Genomic DNA, 17859 nt, shown 5'->3' with positions numbered 1-17859 from the left:
AACGCAGGTAAACGCAAGTGCGAGCGAGCCCAAAACCGGTGTCGTTTAGGTCTGGGCTGCACAGCGTTTCAGAGACTCTTGGTGCAGAACAAGTCGTTGTGGCTGGCGCGTCTCATTTTGTTACAACGCGCAGCGCATCTACGGTGCGTAAGCGAGAGAAGTGCGCAACTGGTACGCTTCTCGACGGACCCAAGGCAGGGAGCGCACGCATCGCCGGCGCGGCAAGGACAACAGTGTTACCAGACAGCGAGATCGGAGAACTGTGGGCTGTACTCCAAGTGCTAGCGAACGCGCGCGTTTCGAAAATACGTTCGCATCCCTGTTTCTCTTTTGCTGCTCATTCGCTTGTACCACACTAGGCTGACGGCATGAGACCAGAATCGATGACGGACGGCGTGCCGGGCTCAGATTCACCTGCAGCAGCAGCAGCAGCAGCTTCGGTGACTACGAGCCTGCATGATTTGCAGGTTTTGGTGGAGCGTGGTACGCTCAGCGGGCCCGAGAAGCAGCAGGCCGATCACCTGGTCACGAGTCTAAAGAGAGAGCTGGTGCTTCGCCGAGTTGGTGATCATCTGGCAGAGCGCACGTTTCACGAACTATGTGTGCGACTCGCCGTCATGGAACGCGACTGGGCGGCAATGGAGCGTCACATCCAGCAGCTAATGCCACTCTACGAGCTGGACAGGCAAGCCGGTATTCAGTCGCCACATCGCGACCTCCTAGTTGGACTCAATCTGATGCGACTCTTGGCACAAAACAGGTTGGCAGAGTACCATATGGAGTTGGAGCTGCTGCCTACCACAGAGCCGCAACAGAACCCATACGTGCTTTTTCCTTTTCAGGTGGAGCAGGCGCTTACGGAAGGCAGCTATCAGAAAATCCTCCACATTGAGGCAGGTGCGGAGTGGTTGCCTTTTATCGAGCTTCTGCGGGAGACGACAATCCAGGAGATGGTGACGAGTTGGGCGGAGGCCTATGCGCATGTCACGCTTGAAGAATTGGCGAGCATGGCAGCTTTGCCGGTCGAACAGGTGCCCGCTCTGCTGGCACGTGTGCTTGATTGTACGCAGTACGTCGTTCAAAACGAGACTGTGCATTTCATCGCTTCAGATCACATTAGGGAAGCACCATCACAATATCTGCTGGCGAAAGAAGCCGTCAGTCGCACCATGGAGTATATACGCGGTCTGGAGCGTATTGTTTAATCGTATGCATCATGAATCGCGTATTTAGGCTGCGGACTTGAAGTCGCATCGGTTTATCTGGAGACATGGTCACCACGATCCGGGCGTTTTGCGTCCACCCAGGTATGCGATGCTCACGTCAGCGCGATGTTGACGTACACGTCCGGGGCTGATCAAGCCTCTGGTGCTCCAATGCGTCCCCAGTACTGGTAGGCGGTTTGGCGTCCATTTGGCGATACTGGCATGATTTTGAATGTTCTATGATGACGCGCCCGTTCTTTCAGAGCATCTACAGAGGAACGGTCACGAATCTTGCAGCAGCGTGGACTTCCGGCGGCAGTCGTTCTTGAGCAACACCGCCCGAGAACTTTGAACTGGTACCACCGAGGTAAATGATGCGATGTCGAGCAGAGGCCGGTGTTCCGAAGAGGCATGCTGGTAGCTGCATGCAGCTAGGGAGTAATTGCTCTGAAAACGTTGAGTTTAGGCAACGCTGGCAATGCACGGTGCGCGCTCTAGGATACCATTTCCAGGAGCGCACCCCGTGCGACTGTATCCATGCGCAAGGCGCCCTCGTTGCAGTTGCCGAGTTTCCGCGCACCCGTTGCATCTTAATTCGTTGCTGGTATGCCGTTTGCACGTATTCGAGATGCTCTCCATTGCGCATGCATGAGCCGACGCGTGCGCTCGAGCTGCATCTGTGACAACGAGGCGCCTGGAACGGTTGCGTCTCCGGTCCGTGCTGCGCCAAGGACACAGGCTCCCGTGCTCTGGGTGCAACGTCGAGATGAAGCACTTTCATGTATGTACGCGCATGGTATCAAGCACAGATGCATTACCAGGAATGCCACGACGCACGAAGTCGGGCACGTGATCCACACAGTCGCGTGGACGCGTGCTGAATTTCGCGACAGCTGGTGGCCACTGGACAACCTCGCCCTCGTTGATCGCCTTGCGCAGGCGCGCTTCTGCGCCGCGGGAACATGCTTTCGAGGCGCTCGTACAGCGCAGAGGGCATCCTGGTACGGAAACAGGATTGATTCCCATTGAATCCGCTTCTGCTCAAGAATACATTATCCTTTTGAGTCCAAGACAGGTATCGGTACGCGTCTGTAGCGATATGCAAATCCAGTATCGCTTTGGTGTTACTGTATAGTTGCCAGCTGCGGGATGTGCGTGTCTGTGAGAAGTGTGCTCTTGTTAGCGTGCGAGGTGATCGATCGATTATTGATCATGATTGTCTCATAATATGATGCTAACCACATCGTTCCTACCGCACGACATGCAAGGCAATCTATGGATGGTCGTTCACTAGTGTCTCATAATAGGATACTTACCGCATCAAGCTTACCGCACGACATGCATCATGATCGATCGATTATTGACCATTCTTGTCCCATAATTGGATACTTACCGCATCAATCTTACCGCACGGCATGCAAGGCAATCGATCCATTACTGTCCACTCGTGTCTCATAATATGTTGCTTACCGCATCGATTTTACCGCACGGACTGGAACGCATGCACCGGGCGGCAGTGCTGCGTTGCATCGCACAGCGGAGCTCTGAGCATGCTCACGTTGCAACTTTTGGATTGACGTTTTTCGGAGTCAACATTTTGTACTTCTTCGGCACTTTTCGTGCGCAGGCATGAATATTTTGGAAATCTTGCTTCGAACTTACCGCAAGAACCGCAGCAGGTGGCACCGCCAGGCGCTTTCGTTTTTTGTTTTGTTCTCCGTTGTATTTCTGCTTGCGGTCTTCCCAGCGTCTCAGCTGACGGCGAGCTCGAGAGATCGTCTCTCTGAGTATGTAGACGCGCGTGCGATCAGAAATATTATCAGCAACTCGGAGACGCAATCGTTCAAGTACCTCTTGGGCTTACCGAATGAGCGCTGGTCGCAGTACCGGCTCGGCCGATATGTGCCCGAAAACGACACCGAGCTCCCCGCAACAGAGCGTCCCAATCCGTATACATTCCTGTGCGTGACTCCTGATCTCGTTTGCGACAGCATGCTGAGTAATGGGGGTTTCTGGGACCGAGAGTTCGTGCACAATGTCTTTACGTTGGTTCGACGGCTATCGAAGCCGACCGCCGGCCGTGGCAAGATTGTCATGGACGTCGGTATGAACTATGGATCGTTTGCGCTCTTCGCGGCAGCGCTCGGTCATCGGGTGCACAGCTTTGAGATGCAACCAGATGTCGCCGCTACTGTCGCCCTTTCCGCGCGCCTCAATACTGCCATTGCTCAGCGTCTGACTATCCACCAGTATGCCATCGATGAAAAGCCAAGCAAGGACGTGCATTACGCTCGCTACGAGGGCAACATTGGCATGGCACATATTAAGTCTGCGGATGACTCTGAGGACACCGTTCAGTCTATATCAGTGGAGAGCATTCGCCTTGACACACTACTGGATCGTTGGCAGCGCCAGAGCGGCGAACGCATCCAGGGTATATTCTTCATGAAGATCGACGTCGAAGGCCATGATATGAATGCGTTACGCTCGCTTGGACAGCGGTGGCTCCAAAAGGTCGACCATCTCGTACTCGAGGTGAATAGTTATACACCAGTGTATCGTGAAGTGGTACCGTACCTCGTCGTGCGTGGCTTTTTGTGTCAGCCACTTGGCGACGACCAGACGCCGCATCCGCACCGGTTCAGCTCGGATCCCAGCGTGAAAATTCCATCATACGGAGCTATGTGGTGCGCCCGCGCCCCTGTTGTCCGACAGCTGCGGCATGCACAGTACAAGCTTGCAATGCGAAGTGCGGAATCGCCTTAGCACCATCTGCATTTTGCGAGCAGTATGCACTAGTAATGGCGACGTATATTCGTTCGGATGCGGTGGGCTCTAATGGAAAAACGTAGTTCGTGCTCTCGCGCCTGGTGGTGCGTGTTTTCAGCCTAGCAACTCTGGAACAGAGCTGCTCTTGCCCCGCAGTCTGTGCGCGGGCCTGGATCACGCTGTAGTCTGCTGTCGTCGAGAGACGCTTGATGCATCGTGGACCGAGAAAACTGATGGCGCGTTAACGCCCCGAAAGCCGGGATCTAGTGAAGCGCAGGCGTCCCGAGCAACGCATAAAGATCTGAAAATCTTTGGAGTTTCATTGCACTGCACCTCCGAATTTGCATAGATTCCGGACGAGTATTCCTCCCAGAACCTGTGCTCATGGTGTTACGGTCTCGTACAGTGCCGCTTCGGCCGTAGATACAGCACTTCCCGATGCCCATACGTCTAGTACGGTGCATGATCGTGATATCCTGCATCTTTTGGAGGGAATCCACTTCGAGTGCCCATGGATTGCGCCAGCAGCTGCTACGCGTATGCAGACGGGTGCCGCGTACCACGAGGAATCACTACAGACGCCTCGTTCGAGACGACAGCTTCGGGACAGCGGCAGTGCCAACATGATAAACGCGGTGCGTGTACCGTATTGGACACGTTGCGACTAGCGTATGCCGAGTCTTCGAATGAGGCGGGCACGTAGACGGTAGCATTCGAGGCGTTCGCATGCACAACTTTTGTCTTGCAAACGCTTGTCAGACAACGCACCTCGCTCATTGCACCTCAGAATGCCTTGGCGGCGACAATGTACCTATGTTTCCGCAATGAATCCCATCAGGGTACTGGTTGTCGCCTGTTCTGCTGTCGGGCAGAGCACTCAGGAGACGTTCGAGGAACAGAGATTTTTGCAGATGGCTGGCTCCTGAAGCGTTTTGTCGTCCATGTTACTTGGGTGTCGTGGCCTTTGCGGACAGGTGCCGCTGACGACTTCATCGTCAACGTTCAGACTCGCTATGCGCTTTTGTGCAGCGCTTTCTGAAGCACTTTGCGAGCATCGACGTATATCGTCTTGCAGATGAACGTCGCACCGCTGTGTAAACGACCCCTGGCCCTGATATCAAACGTATGAGTAAAAAGTATCTATCTTGGAATATGCCCGATGGAGCGACAACGTTTCACGAGCATCTAATGGAAATTAATAGGTATGCCCAGACGCCTTTCAGCCTTTTTTACCGGCTCCCTGCTATCGGTTACAGTTTCTCCATGCAAACTTGGAGCCTGAGAAGCATCACGATAACGTTCGCTCGCGAATGCTCCGCAGGTCTCGTCTGGAGCGCTGAACATCTCCTGATGTTGGTGGCGGCGTTGACGCCTCGGTTTATGAATTCCATGCGTGCATTGCCTCTAATGGAACTCATCAGTACACCGATTCCTCGAACTCGTGCCATTAGTACCATTTGGGGCTCTGTCAGCTCTGCGTGCTTCTCTATTACCGATGCGCTTGGCTGCCGGCGCTCCATCTCGGCCTACTGAAGTGCGCACTGCGGCTCATTCCTTATTTTTTTTTTGGAAATGAACGCGCTTCTATATACCCTTATATGAGGGCCTTGCCGGAGGAGATGGTCAATGCGGATGAAAGACACCATGTGCCAGAGTGTCACCCTGTACAGAGCGATTTTGCGATTTGCCCACTGAAGCGATCAATAGGATTCACAATAGAAAACACTCATGCAATAGGGTTGAAACATGGAGTGTGCGCAGGAATGGAAAGCTACTCTAACCCTTGATCGAATCGGCAGAATCCCAACCGCAAGTGGATGGCGAAATGCTACGTTGTTCAATAGAAGGACGTCACCAGACCTCAGGTGAAAAGTATTCAATTATTAGGCCAATGGGTGCTGTCGAGCGAGCCTGCTCCACGAGCGCGACTGACGCCGCCGAGTGTATCCACTCTAGCTAGAATCGATGATGATATCTTTGTTCTCTTCGAGCTCACTCGTACAGATAACATGCTCTGTCTCCGCGATTACCAATATACGTTCTGACCGTTTCATCCGAAGCAAGTGTCATCGACTGAAAAACAAACCGACGTTCCGGTGCTTTCTCCGGATAGCGGCTTTCCAGGAATGCTACCGTTGCGATTTCCGTGCAAGACGGCCGTGCTTGAAATAGGATTCATTTTTCCGACTGTATCCCAGTGTTTTCAGGATCCCGGGAACGAGCTGTTGAGAAACAGAGACTCCCGTGGTGTCCATGCTCGCCGCTCGGGTTTTCTCTATAGCGATCAATCAGTTGTTCTCTACCAGTGACCTCAAAAAGTCTCTGAAAATATCGGTTTCTGGAGCGGAGCGCATCTGATTCTTTCTTTCCGTGTGAATCACGCATCTGTGTACTGTGTTAAGACTCATCCGAAGGAGAATTCGAGTTCTCCTGGAACTCTTCAGGAAAGAATGTGTATCCTACAAGCAATTCTTCTACGATCTATAGAGTACACTGCATATTGAAGTCCATCTTCTGCTGCTCAACGTACCTTGTTGCAGAACAATTTGAACGGAAAGCCCATGAAGAGGTCATGAAAGAGGCTCCATCCCATCTACGAAAGAGGTGCATAGATCCTGCCGCAACAGCAACGCTATAGATTTTCGTTCGTTAGCGCTGTTGGCAGGTCGGAAACGGCCCGCCAGAAAGAAACCCGTTTACAGTCAGACGTTGCTTTCCTAGGTAACGCCGAGGTGACGCTTGCTTTGCAATCTATACGGCGGTTCGTTGACGCAAACGTGTGATTCCGCCGGAGCAGTTTTCCATGACCAGCAGTCGCCTTGGACGAGACTTGCCGCCTCAGGGTCGTCCGTGGATCTCGTAAGGCGTGTATTGGCCCTTGTTAAGTTCGGAGACCGCTCCGTATGCCCACGGAGAGCGGGTTACAGCAGCGCTGGCGACGGGGCTGTGCCGGAGGCGCTGGTCCGCAGTGGTGGCCTCCAGGCCGCAAGCCACACGGCGCCGGCGGGACGATGCCTCAGCCTCCAACCAGAGACGCACCACCTGAGGTGCTGGATGCGTATCTCAGGGAGCGTCGGCGGCGGTGGCCACGTCTCGACGCAGAGACTAGTGAAGCAGCAGCGCGGAACTCGACTGAGGCTGCCAGCACGTCTTCGTCGGTAACCCCCAGGGAGCGGGCGGGGCCCGCGAGCTCTATTGGTCAGCCCTCAAGTTCGCGTGACGTTTTACCGGGAAACGAGGCATGCTTCGAGAGAAATAGGCCTGGGAGTGCTGCTGCACAATCCAATATATCGGAGAGCGTCGCTAGCGCTGTGGTTTTTCATGAGAAGCCTCCACAATGTCGCCGACGTTTCGCCGAGACACGCCCCACGGCACGTTTCCGGGCGCTCTTGGAGTCTGATGCGAAGGCAGAAGAGCAACAGGAGGTAATACTGGACTGTCTGGAAACTATTGCCCGATTGCAGGGCTGGATCGAGTGATGTGCTCGAGCTGCACAGAAGCATCGAATGCGGGATCGGACCCTGGGAGACGACAATTGCGTGTTCATGTATGGGGTGAACTTCGAGAGACTCACCATTTGAAGAGTTCCGGCCATTGAGCTTATGGACTTGTCAGCAGTCAGTCCCAGGTCGTTCCGGTGCGGTCGCGTACGATACCCGACAAGCAACAGTTGTGAAGCTCGCCTTGAGAGCGGTAACAGGAGTGGTGGCGGGTCACTACCGTTGCGGAATGCACGTTGACGATACGCGAAACGCGATCGCTGCGAAAACCATGAGCTTGCGCTGAACGCGGGCAGTTTGTTTTCTTTTCGCTGAGTACGTGAATGAGCAAGCCTCTTGGCTAGTGTGCCTCCCGGAGATTCATGTCTCCCGAGTAGCCATAGGGCATTCTTCGCTAGGGACCTTGCGTCTACTGGAGCGGCTTCGAAAAGCGTCGCGACGCTATCAGCTACTTTGCAAACGCGGACGGATCCGCTGGCCAACTTGCGTGCGCGCTAAGGCGTCTCTTCATGTGCAGCATCTTTGGTGCTTCTCTTGGCCGCTATATCCGAACACGAAGTAGAACGCCGGAGCTCTCTCATCTCATGCATGGAATTTGCGGTGATCGTTGGAGGTCCTGCGTATAACTGGTTGCGTACCCGCTGGCTGGCGGCCTCACTGAGCGCGGTTCGGACGCAATGCTTTCGCTGCTAGACCGATCGTGCACACCCTTCTACGTATCAGGGGTGCGGGCCTCGAGCGACAGCAAGCATCTGGGCAGCGCTCGCTTGGGTTCGCGAACACCTACAAGCCTCCAATCTCGTTTGCGCTGGAGGTCTCAGGTCGCCAGTCTTTGCAGCGTACTAAGAGCGCATGCATCGTGCTCTGCGGGGCCGGGGCCGTCAATTCTGCCGCTCATTGCGTACCTGGCTTGTCTGCATTTCTGTCCAATCAGCGAAAGCATTACAGACATTTAGAGTCCATGTATGACGCGGAGAAGGAGGTCGTGTGCCGCGGGGAGTGCTCGTCGCAATGACGCTACTCAGCGAACGATAGTGTGGAGGCAAAGGACGAACGAGCTTGCTCGGCCTTTGGATGCACTTGCTCAACGGATTTAGTCGCCCTCGGAACCGGCACCGAGGCTGCTCTGACGGCCGCGTGCTCCGCTCATCGAAGAGTTCACCAGAGCGGGAGGTCAGGAATGGACTGTGGCATGAAGCTAGCTCTCCCGACACCAGTGGCGTTAGGGCCCAAACCTCTATGCTATGCGCAAATGTGTGAAGCAGCCTCGCATCCGATGCTCACCCCAAAAGACTCGGCTTTGTGCTGTGTGTATCTAATCCGGGCAGCGTAGGGAACGCTGTGCGACGTGGTGAGAATTCTTTGGCGCTAAATGCACGAAACAAATCGGACCCCACCTAGTGCAAGACAGCCGGTTGTAAGCTTGCTTCAACCCATGTTTTTCCGCGGAAGCATGCGTATTCCACAGCAATTTAGGTCGTAGCTCTCCAGGGCACACAGATACAATCGATCTTGTAAAGTTGCGGTGACTGTCTCCAGACAGAACGGCGCTCCCGTCGCAAATTCAGTCCCTGAGCATCCTCTGGTGTTGGATCACTTGGGAAAAAACGACGACAAAAGACGCAGGTCTCATTCATGTCATCACTCGAGACAGCGTATCGTCTTTTTGAGGTGCAGCATGCTGCAATAGCTAACGTCCGTCGCGCTCTGTTAATTTGGGCGACAGCAGCACTGAGCACGACCCGAAGCGTACCTTGAGTCCACGTCCTTGTTGAATAGATCGTGTCCTTTTCGAATCACCCCGCACAGGGGCATTGGGCATCCTATTCAGAGCAGCAAGTTCTGGAACATCTTGATCAGCAAATCCTTGTTGATCGTTTGTTTCTGTCGCGGACATTGAACAATAGCAATGGATCATGCAGACTGGGCAAACTTCCCGTGATAGATTTACGTTGTTACGATCAGCTTGCGACAAAACAGCCTTTGCGTCTTATGTATAGTTATTCTGCCGTAAGCTCGTACATGAATCGGGCTTTTCATGGTCCTGATCCCTAAATTCTTGCACACAAGCCAGAACTTATAACTTGGTATCTGGACGACTCCCGCCCGTCAATCCAGTCAAACGCGTACATTTTCTCTGCCAAACTATCAAGGACGACACAGGATGCGATGTATCCGCACATTTGATACAAATGGAGTTACATCGAAACGGACGTGCACAGGACGAAGAGTGCTTCGATGGGAGAAAATCATGCGCTGAGCTACACACTTGCGATTTCGTACCGAGACCCGAATGCGTATCAGAGGAGCCACGAATATCCGTCTCAGCCGATTCCACTTTATGGTGAAGCATATAAAACCTTCGCAGTCGTACTCACAGCAGCCCGAACAGCTGCTCTTAGAGAAGGAACAAGCAAGCGTGACGACGACATGAGCCCTTGCGTCGACTCAGCGGTGTAGTTGCCAATGAATCGCCAAACGCGCAGAATCGTCCAAAACGTCGTCCTTTTCCGAAGCACGCTTCGGGGCATTTCCAACCCGAATTCCTCTGTCCTGCTATTGGATCGCGTTGCACTCCGTTCCTCAAAGAGCCATTAAGAAACACGCAGCCGCCATCGGCGTTTCGCTGCTCTTTTTCCAGTATGTGCTGCCTTGTTCAGTGCAGTCGAAGGCGTCATTTTTGTTTAAAAACCCCGTTTTGACGCTCACGAATACATAGATATAGAAGGGACGTTCGCATTTGTGACGCAGTTTTCAGTAAAATCGAGCTTCGAAAACACGTCTTCCACCCCAGTCTCTATGGACGTCTCCAAGCAACTGTTCGTCTGCGTTCCGGACGCTGGCCTGTCAGCTGTTCACGTTCATTTCGAGTGCGTCGATCAAACCTTGGTGTCGCAAGGCAGTCGATACGCGGGACAGAGGATTCAATACGATCTGAGAGCAGATTTACGTATTTGCACAAATGCTTCAGAGATGTCCTCAACGTGTTGCCGCGCAACTTTATGGATTGAGAAAGCTTTTCACTGCCAACGTGCGAACAGGTCTGCAGCCAACCCTAAGAACAAGAACAAAATTCAGGTCAACGTTCGACGCTTTATGGAGCGCACACACTGCTGGGTTCGCAGCCTCACCTTCGCGTTCCCGAAAATCGCGATGCGACGGAAGAGATTCTTCGCTTCAGATCGTACGTGAACACCTCAATGGCTCACGAAGACGATAGTCGACTGGAGTACATCAGAACGCGAACGGAGGTCGTCAATCTGTTGAATGAGTCGCAGACGGAAATAACCGAGACGTCACCTTCTAGTTTTGCAGCCTGTGGCGAAAGACCTGCAGTAGCGCCCAAGATCTGGACTCGGAGACCATCGCAGAGCGCTTGCGACGAGTGCGGAAATCGATTCTGTACGAAATCCTTTTCAATGCATACGGGACGACACATATCCGACACGAGCACGGGTACGCGCTGAAACTGGAAGAGAAGAAGCCAGTAAAACAGAGCCGAATGCGAGAGATGGTGTACGGTAAGCTCAGTGAATGCCAGATATCGAAGAAAAATGAGGGTGAAAGACCCGCTTGGGGATGATTCCACCCTGTAGCAACGGGCTCGCAAGCATGCCCTGCTCCGCGAGTTGCATGCCCAGATCAACATCTGGATATGTGCAGCGCGGTATGACAGTCCAGTCGCTTATTTGTGGCATGAACATTCCGGGAATCTCCTCAGCATTCACTAGAAACATCATGGTGTATCATTGAAGGGCTGTGATAAACAAAAATGAGCAGTCAGAAGAGCTGGCGGATCGCATGCTCGCCTGGAATCCAAGCCACTGGTACAAAACAGATCAGTGAGATTCAGCACAGCTGAAGCGCCTCATACATGCAGCACGCCCAGGTATCCTGGACGGTTGTTGAACGAACACCATCTTCCACGCTCCTGGACTGCTGAGCACATCCCTTCAACATGTCACGCGTCTAGCGAATGCCTCAAAGCACCCTGCGAATTCTTCGTGCAGCGATGCTCCTCAGGAGCGTTGGCTCCGAAGCCGGCGCTGCAATCGCCGCTGTTTCCGGCCACGAACGCCTCCAGTCGTGGCTGCAAGCGGAGCACGAGCGCCGACAAAAAAGGTCGCTCGGGGCGTAAGTGCCTCGTCTCGTAGCGTGTCTCTGTTTAGCGTCACTCTGTCACGGAGCATGTGGCGCTTGCACAGCGACCACGGCAGGCAATGGTGGACTTTCTCGACCAGTGACGCAGAGACGAACCTTGATGACCCAGCGCTTGCAAAGGAAGCTGCGCTCATCGAGGAGGCCAGAAGGACCTTCCACGAGCACCGATTTGAGCGAAAACAGGCAGCGGATCAGGTATATAGGATCCAAGCGCTCTTGCGTGCCCAGGGCGTGCTGAGCAACGCGGAACTCTCTGAGGAGTATGCGAAAGCAGCAACGCTAGGTGAGCTTGACGCGACGTTGTGGCGAGGCTTCTGTTGGTACGCTCGACTGCAGCAACCCGACGGACACTGGCCCGGTGACTACGGCGGACCTATGTTTCTTTTGCCTGGTCTGTTGATTGTGTGCTATATCTCTCGCACCGCTTTGCCTGAGCCCTATCGTGTGGAAATGCGTCGTTATCTCTTGAACATGCAGAATCCGGATGGTGGCTGGGGACTTCACATTGAAGCGCCCTCGGGAATGTTTGGTACTGTGCTGAACTATGTTGCGCTGCGTCTGCTGGGTATGGAGGCCTCCGAGGAGCCGCTGGTCTCCGCTCGCCGCTTTATTCATGAACACGGTGGTGCTGTTATGACACCGTCCTGGGGCAAGTTCTGGCTGGCCTGCCTTGGTTGCTACAGTTGGCGAGGCATGAATCCGCTGACTCCGGAGATGTGGCTGCTGCCGTACGGAAGCGGTGATCCTACGGGTAGCACCCGTCCGGCGATTGGCTGGTTCGCAAATCCGATTATGCCGGCACGCTACTGGTGCCACTGTCGGGTGGTGTACCTACCCATGAGCCACATATACGGAAAGCGTGCCAGTGGTCCAGAAACGCCGCTCGTGCTTGCATTGCGTGAGGAGCTGTACATTGAGCCTTATGATCAGATTGATTGGCCGCGGTACCGACACGTCTGCAGCTCGTTGGATGAGTATACGCATCGTCCGCGAGTGCAGAAATGGCTCTGGGATGTGCTCTATGTGTACGAGTGGAGCAACAACCCGCTTATTCGTCGTCTACGTGATCGGTGGCTTCGGCCGCGAGCCCTGCAAGAGACGTTGCTCCAGGTGCGTCAGGAGGATTATAACACCAAATGGATTTGCATCGGTCCTGTGAATAAGGCCATTAACATGCTCGTTGCCTGGTATGATCGCACCTCGTCTGACGCGGAAGCACATTTTCGAGCGCATCAAGATCGAGTGAAAGATTATCTCTGGGTAGCTGAGGACGGAATGAAAATGCAGGGCTATAATGGGTCGCAGCTGTGGGATACGGCGTTTGCCGCACAGGCATACGCAGAGAGCGCCGACCTCTTTCTCGACACAGACTCGTGCCTGGAGCGCGTGCTTCTCGCTTGCTGGCGTTACCTCGAGATGTCTCAGGTTCTCGAGGATGTTCCGGAAGCGGCTCGTTTCTATCGTCATATCAGCAAGGGGGCCTGGCCCTTCAGTACCAGGGATCATGGGTGGCCCATCTCCGACTGCACCGCCGAAGGTCTTCGCGCCGTGCTAGCCATTCGTGCGCTCTTCCGAGAGCGCGGCAAGGAGGCGCTTCTGGAGCCACCGATCAACGACGAGCGCATCTTCGATGCGGTGAACGTGATACTGAGCTTCCAGAACCCGTCCGGCGGTTGGGCAACGTATGAGAACACCCGCAGCTATCCGTGGCTTGAATACCTGAATCCAAGCGAGGTCTTCAGTGATATTATGATTGACTGGGATCACGTAGAGTGCACGAGTGCTTGTGTGCGCACGCTCATTGTCTTTCTGAAAGCTTATCCGAATCATCCGCGGACTGCTGAGATTGCTACAGCAATCCGGCGGGGTGTCCAATTCATGAAGCGAATCCAGCTACCTGACGGCAGCTGGTACGGGAACTGGGGTGTGTGCTTCACCTACGGTACCTGGTTCGCTGTCGAGGCGCTCGTAGACGCCGGTGAGCGACTTGACTCGTGTCCAGCGCTGGAACGCGCATGCCAGTTCCTGGAAGAGCACCAGCACCCCAGCGGTCTCGGTGGCTGGGGCGAGACCTTTGAGAGCTGCAGCAAGAAACGTTGGCACCATTCTCCCGAAATACAGACAGTCAACACCGCCTGGGCGCTGATGACGCTGCTCGCGGCGCGTTGGTATCAACGCGGTCCGGAACAACGGGAACTTGTCCACCGTGCAGCGCGTGTGCTCATGTCCGCACAACGCACAAGCGATGGCTCGTGGGATCAGCAGCTTATCAGGGGCGTCTTCAATCGCAACTGCATGATCACGTACAACTACGAGACGGTTTTTGCGATTTGGGCCCTGGGACGGTATCGCCGTGCCCTGCAGACGGACCTGGTGGCCTGAGGATGCACCACGTATGCGCTTGGTGACGTGATTCAACTGGATCATGAACATGAATCTTGCTCTGCGCCACTGTGCAGGTGAACGCGCTCTAGGCATCCGGTATCGAGAGACGAACTTCATGATGTACTGCGGAGCGTGCGACAGGAGCGTGCTAGGACTTGTGGGGTTACCGCCAAAGCTCGGCATGCAAATGGGTCAAATCGCTACCAGGTTTTCGCCCGGTAGCGTCTGATGCCTCCATTTCTGAGGGAAATAGAGCACTGAAATAGTCGTTCAGTTCTTGGCTTTCGATTTCGGCGCTAAGCTTTCCTATATATTCAGCCTCGACACTCAAAGTGCAACATGAACGGCTTACGCATTTACGCAGTGAATTCGTCTGCACATTTGTCTTTCCAAAGTGGCGATTTCGCCTCTTTACCGCCGGACTGTGTGGTACATCGCCAGCATCAGGATGCTCCGTGACGCCCGTGAAGCAGCGTGTGTAAAATGAGCCCGATCATTTCCCGATTCATACGTATGGGATTCATGAGCTGTCCGGTCGTTACGCGTAGCATGCTCGAATCATGAATTCTTGAAGTTTCCGATTTGTTTCTCTCAAGGTGACGCTTGGGCACGTACAGTCCTAAGGAATCCAAAGCCGGTTTCTCGGACCTCATCGCCATTCTCGAGGACCAGGTGAACGTTTCTAGAAAGCGATCTCGAAGCCGCAGAAAAGTTGTCTACTGGACGACCATTTGTCGCGCAGTGTGCTCTGTTCGATTCCAGAGCGCGCTTGTCGTGGATCGTGATCACTTGTCCGCCGTCAATGGATGGATGCTAGCCCACGGATTCAGGAACCTTTCGCTTCAGGTGCGGCTAGTGATGCTTGCCGGCCTCGAGGTCCTCCGACTGGCGATATGTTGACACGATTTTCTAAACAATCCTTGCGCACTTCGTGAACCAGTTGCCTGTGCGTATGCAGTGCAAGATTGCGGTCCAGCTCCAGCAACTGATGCACATGGAAATCGACCCGGGATTGTTGGGCGTTCCATTGCCTTTGCGTATGCCGGCTTCGAATTCGGTTGCTTGGTATGAACAAAGCATCCATGACTTGAAAAGGAAAACTGTAACAGGCACACGAAAAAGCAAATCGGTAACGGGAAGTATACGGGAGCATCCGGACTTTGTGGAAGCAACGTATGGAGCGTCGGTCACGACCTTTCTTCGACATCGAAGTAAATTCTTGGCAATGCCTGTTGCTCATAGAGCCACACTCGATCAATTCGAGCGTTTACTTGAAAACTATTTGGCCAGCTGGCCGGCAGGATCATCACGTACAGTGCGCATGACTGCCTGACTTGAGGTACCTGCCGACGCATCGTCTTGTCGAAGCGTCGTTGCGCTGCAGCTTTGCTGTTCCGATTCGTGTCTGCGTAGCGCGCGATACTCGCCGATCCAGGAAGCCTCTGATGCTAACGGAGGTAGATCCAGCGGGATGTCTACCGGTAGACAGAGCAGCTCCTCATTGGACGACGACATGGACGACGATGACGACGCGTTCCAGCCGGCTTCCGCGAATCGCTGGTATCCAGGATCAGAATCGGGGAGCCTCCCGGTTATGTCGACCACGGTAGCATCCTCATCAGCTGGAGCGAAATGTTTGCGACGACGGCGATCATATACGCTGCTCCCGTCGGGGTCAAAGTCGAATTCATCCTCTGCCTCCACATACTCGACATTTTCAGATACTTCTCGAAATGATGGTGCGTATGCACTCCAGTTCTCCGCTACGGTCTTGTGATAGACAAGAATGGAGCCACTCTGATACACCAGGACTAGCAGTGCATGAAGATTCGCATGGTACGCTAGCATACTGAGGGACTCTTTGGGGCGCCCATCCAATTGTTTCACTAATTGATTCGCCTTCAGATCCCAAATATAGAGGCGATGGTCAGCGCTTGCCGCTGTTCCAGCAACTAGAAATTCGTCGTGGCTCGCGAATGCAGCCCATCGCCATTGTACTGAGGAAACGCGATCTTTCAGCTCTCGCCAGAGTCTTACTTTGTTCGGTTCGAACGGTTTCCACTCAAAAACCCGAACAATTCGATCATGCGCCACAACCAGGAACAGGTCCCCTCGTTCAGCAAATTGTATTTGTTTCACGAATGCACGGGGCGGCAGTGCGAACGATGCGGAACAGTGAACGGTGAGCCTCGGACCCGAGCCTGCCTCTGTAGCGCGCTCGATCTTGAAAACCTTCAAGAGACCAGGTTGCTCTGCAGCATGTGTGATGATGTAGGCACCAGTGGGGTCGAATTCAGCAGCCAAGTACGCTACTGGCATCGTGATGCTTCCCGTCAGCGTCGGCGGCAACTCCACAGCGCCGTGCGTACCGAGCTCTCGAAGCAGTGGTGCACGTTCAGGTACCGGTGGGAGCGCATCCGAGTTCCGCGTACAGACCGAGTTGCCGTCCTCGGTGTCTGAAGCATGGACGTGTGCACACTCCGGTACTTGTAAAGTCTCAGTCGGAGTCCGCTCCTGCGCACTCATCGTCAGCGTGGATGCGGGGCCCGACCACAGCACCCAAACAGACGGGCACTGAGTCACATGGTACTCTCCTGGTTCGACAGGCAGCTGTACCAGAAGAACCGGTTGGCCAGTCTGTGAGACGCAACACAGGCGATTCTGCCGAAAGCGTGGATGTGCGGAAGCTCTCGCAAGTTGTGCCTCGAAGCGCACGCAGACAATGCAGCGCAGCTGAGATACATCCCAAAGGCGCAGGCTGCCGTCCAGAGACGTACTCAACAGCCAGGTAGAGCGTGGCACAAAGCTTAGCGAGAACACGTCGCTCGTGTGTCCGTAGAGCTTTTTGGCAAGCGCTCTCGTTACGAGGTCATATAACGCAATGGTGCCGTCAGCGAGTCCGACTGCAAGAACGTTCCCGTAGAGCGGTGTAAAAGCGAAACAACGACCCGTACCGTGCTCGCTCAGCGAGAACTCGACTTGTTCCGGAACCTGCGCTCGAACAAAAGGAAAGAGACGATCAAGGAGGACGCGGTTCATCGCAGCACCATCAACGCTGTTCTAAAGTCGAACGTCGCCAGCGGTGTACAGCAGTGGCGGCAAACGCGCCCTAGTCAGAACGTTTGGAACTGAGGTGCAGACGCCTCCCAGTTTTTTTGGACCGGCCACGTACGACTTATTCCAGCTTTTTCTCATATAGTTCCACTTTGGGTGGTTGTCCAACAGAATTCTCTCTCGTGTCGACTCTGGGGGTCTTTTTTTTTCCATCACAGGGCATCTCCTGATATTGATGGCGGCGTTAAAGTCTCGGTTCACAAACCCCATACGTTCCTTGCCATTATTGGTTGTACTTACTAATGCAAGGAGTCCACGAACTTTCGTCTTCCTTTCCATTTGCTCCTCCGTCAGCGGTCCGTACTTTTTTATATCCTCAGGGCTCTGCTGACACTTTTCCATCTCGACTTTTTGAGGTGTACGTCCCAGTTCATGGTGAGTATACGATGTTCGGAGCTCATCTATCGGTATCGTAACGAAGCGTCGTGCACACTCCCTGTACGGTCTTGTGGTTGGAGCACGTGTAGTCCCTTTCTTCGACGCCCAGCGTCCTGCCCCATACGATACTACGAGCCTCTGACTTTCATCCTTCTTCAAGGCACTCAATTCATTCAAAAAGTTCGCGAATGCACGCTGCTTCCCGCAGTACAAGTTCACACGCAAACGAGCCCACCGAGGCTTTGTATACTCCTCCTACAGCGCATCCCAATGCGCAATGCGAACTTCCATGAATTTCAGAAAAGCTTCAAAGTCCGCTCCGCGGCTCGTCACCTCGCTCAAAGCTT

At 54.0% G+C, this 17859-nt stretch overlaps 4 protein-coding genes across 4 annotated transcripts, besides 1 other annotated feature; 3 read left to right on the top strand and 1 right to left on the bottom strand.

The window, feature by feature from the left end:
• Positions 1 to 368: 368 nt before the first annotated feature.
• Positions 369 to 1205, top strand: CYME_CMJ011C (26S proteasome regulatory subunit RPN12; the record flags this gene model as incomplete). Its single annotated transcript, XM_005534712.1, has 1 exon — positions 369 to 1205. The coding sequence occupies one exon, from the start codon at positions 369 to 371 to the stop codon at positions 1203 to 1205; it is 837 nt and encodes a 278-aa protein (XP_005534769.1).
• A 5672-nt stretch (positions 1206 to 6877) lies between these two features.
• CYME_CMJ010C (hypothetical protein) lies at positions 6878 to 7453 on the top strand (the record flags this gene model as incomplete). Its single annotated transcript, XM_005534711.1, has 1 exon — positions 6878 to 7453. One exon carries the CDS (start codon positions 6878 to 6880, stop codon positions 7451 to 7453), a length of 576 nt encoding a protein of 191 aa, XP_005534768.1.
• Positions 7454 to 11662: 4209 nt separating this feature from the next.
• On the top strand, positions 11663 to 14017 carry CYME_CMJ009C (cycloartenol synthase; the record flags this gene model as incomplete). The annotated part of the gene is made up of 1 exon (XM_005534710.1): positions 11663 to 14017. One exon carries the CDS (start codon positions 11663 to 11665, stop codon positions 14015 to 14017), a length of 2355 nt encoding a protein of 784 aa, XP_005534767.1.
• Positions 14018 to 15298: 1281 nt separating this feature from the next.
• On the bottom strand, positions 15299 to 17059 carry CYME_CMJ008C (similar to retinoblastoma-binding protein 5; the record flags this gene model as incomplete). Its single annotated transcript, XM_005534709.1, has 1 exon — positions 15299 to 17059. The coding sequence occupies one exon, from the start codon at positions 17057 to 17059 to the stop codon at positions 15299 to 15301; it is 1761 nt and encodes a 586-aa protein (XP_005534766.1).
• A 4-nt stretch (positions 17060 to 17063) lies between these two features.
• Positions 17064 to 17859: part of a sequence feature (repetitive element) that runs on past the window's edge.

Source organism: Cyanidioschyzon merolae, chromosome 10, assembly GCF_000091205.1.
Source record: "Cyanidioschyzon merolae strain 10D DNA, chromosome 10, complete genome".
Taxonomy (NCBI): Eukaryota; Rhodophyta; class Bangiophyceae; order Cyanidiales; family Cyanidiaceae; genus Cyanidioschyzon; species Cyanidioschyzon merolae.
The sequence above is the reverse complement of the archived record's forward strand: the minus strand, read 5'-3'. Positions and strand labels throughout refer to the sequence as shown.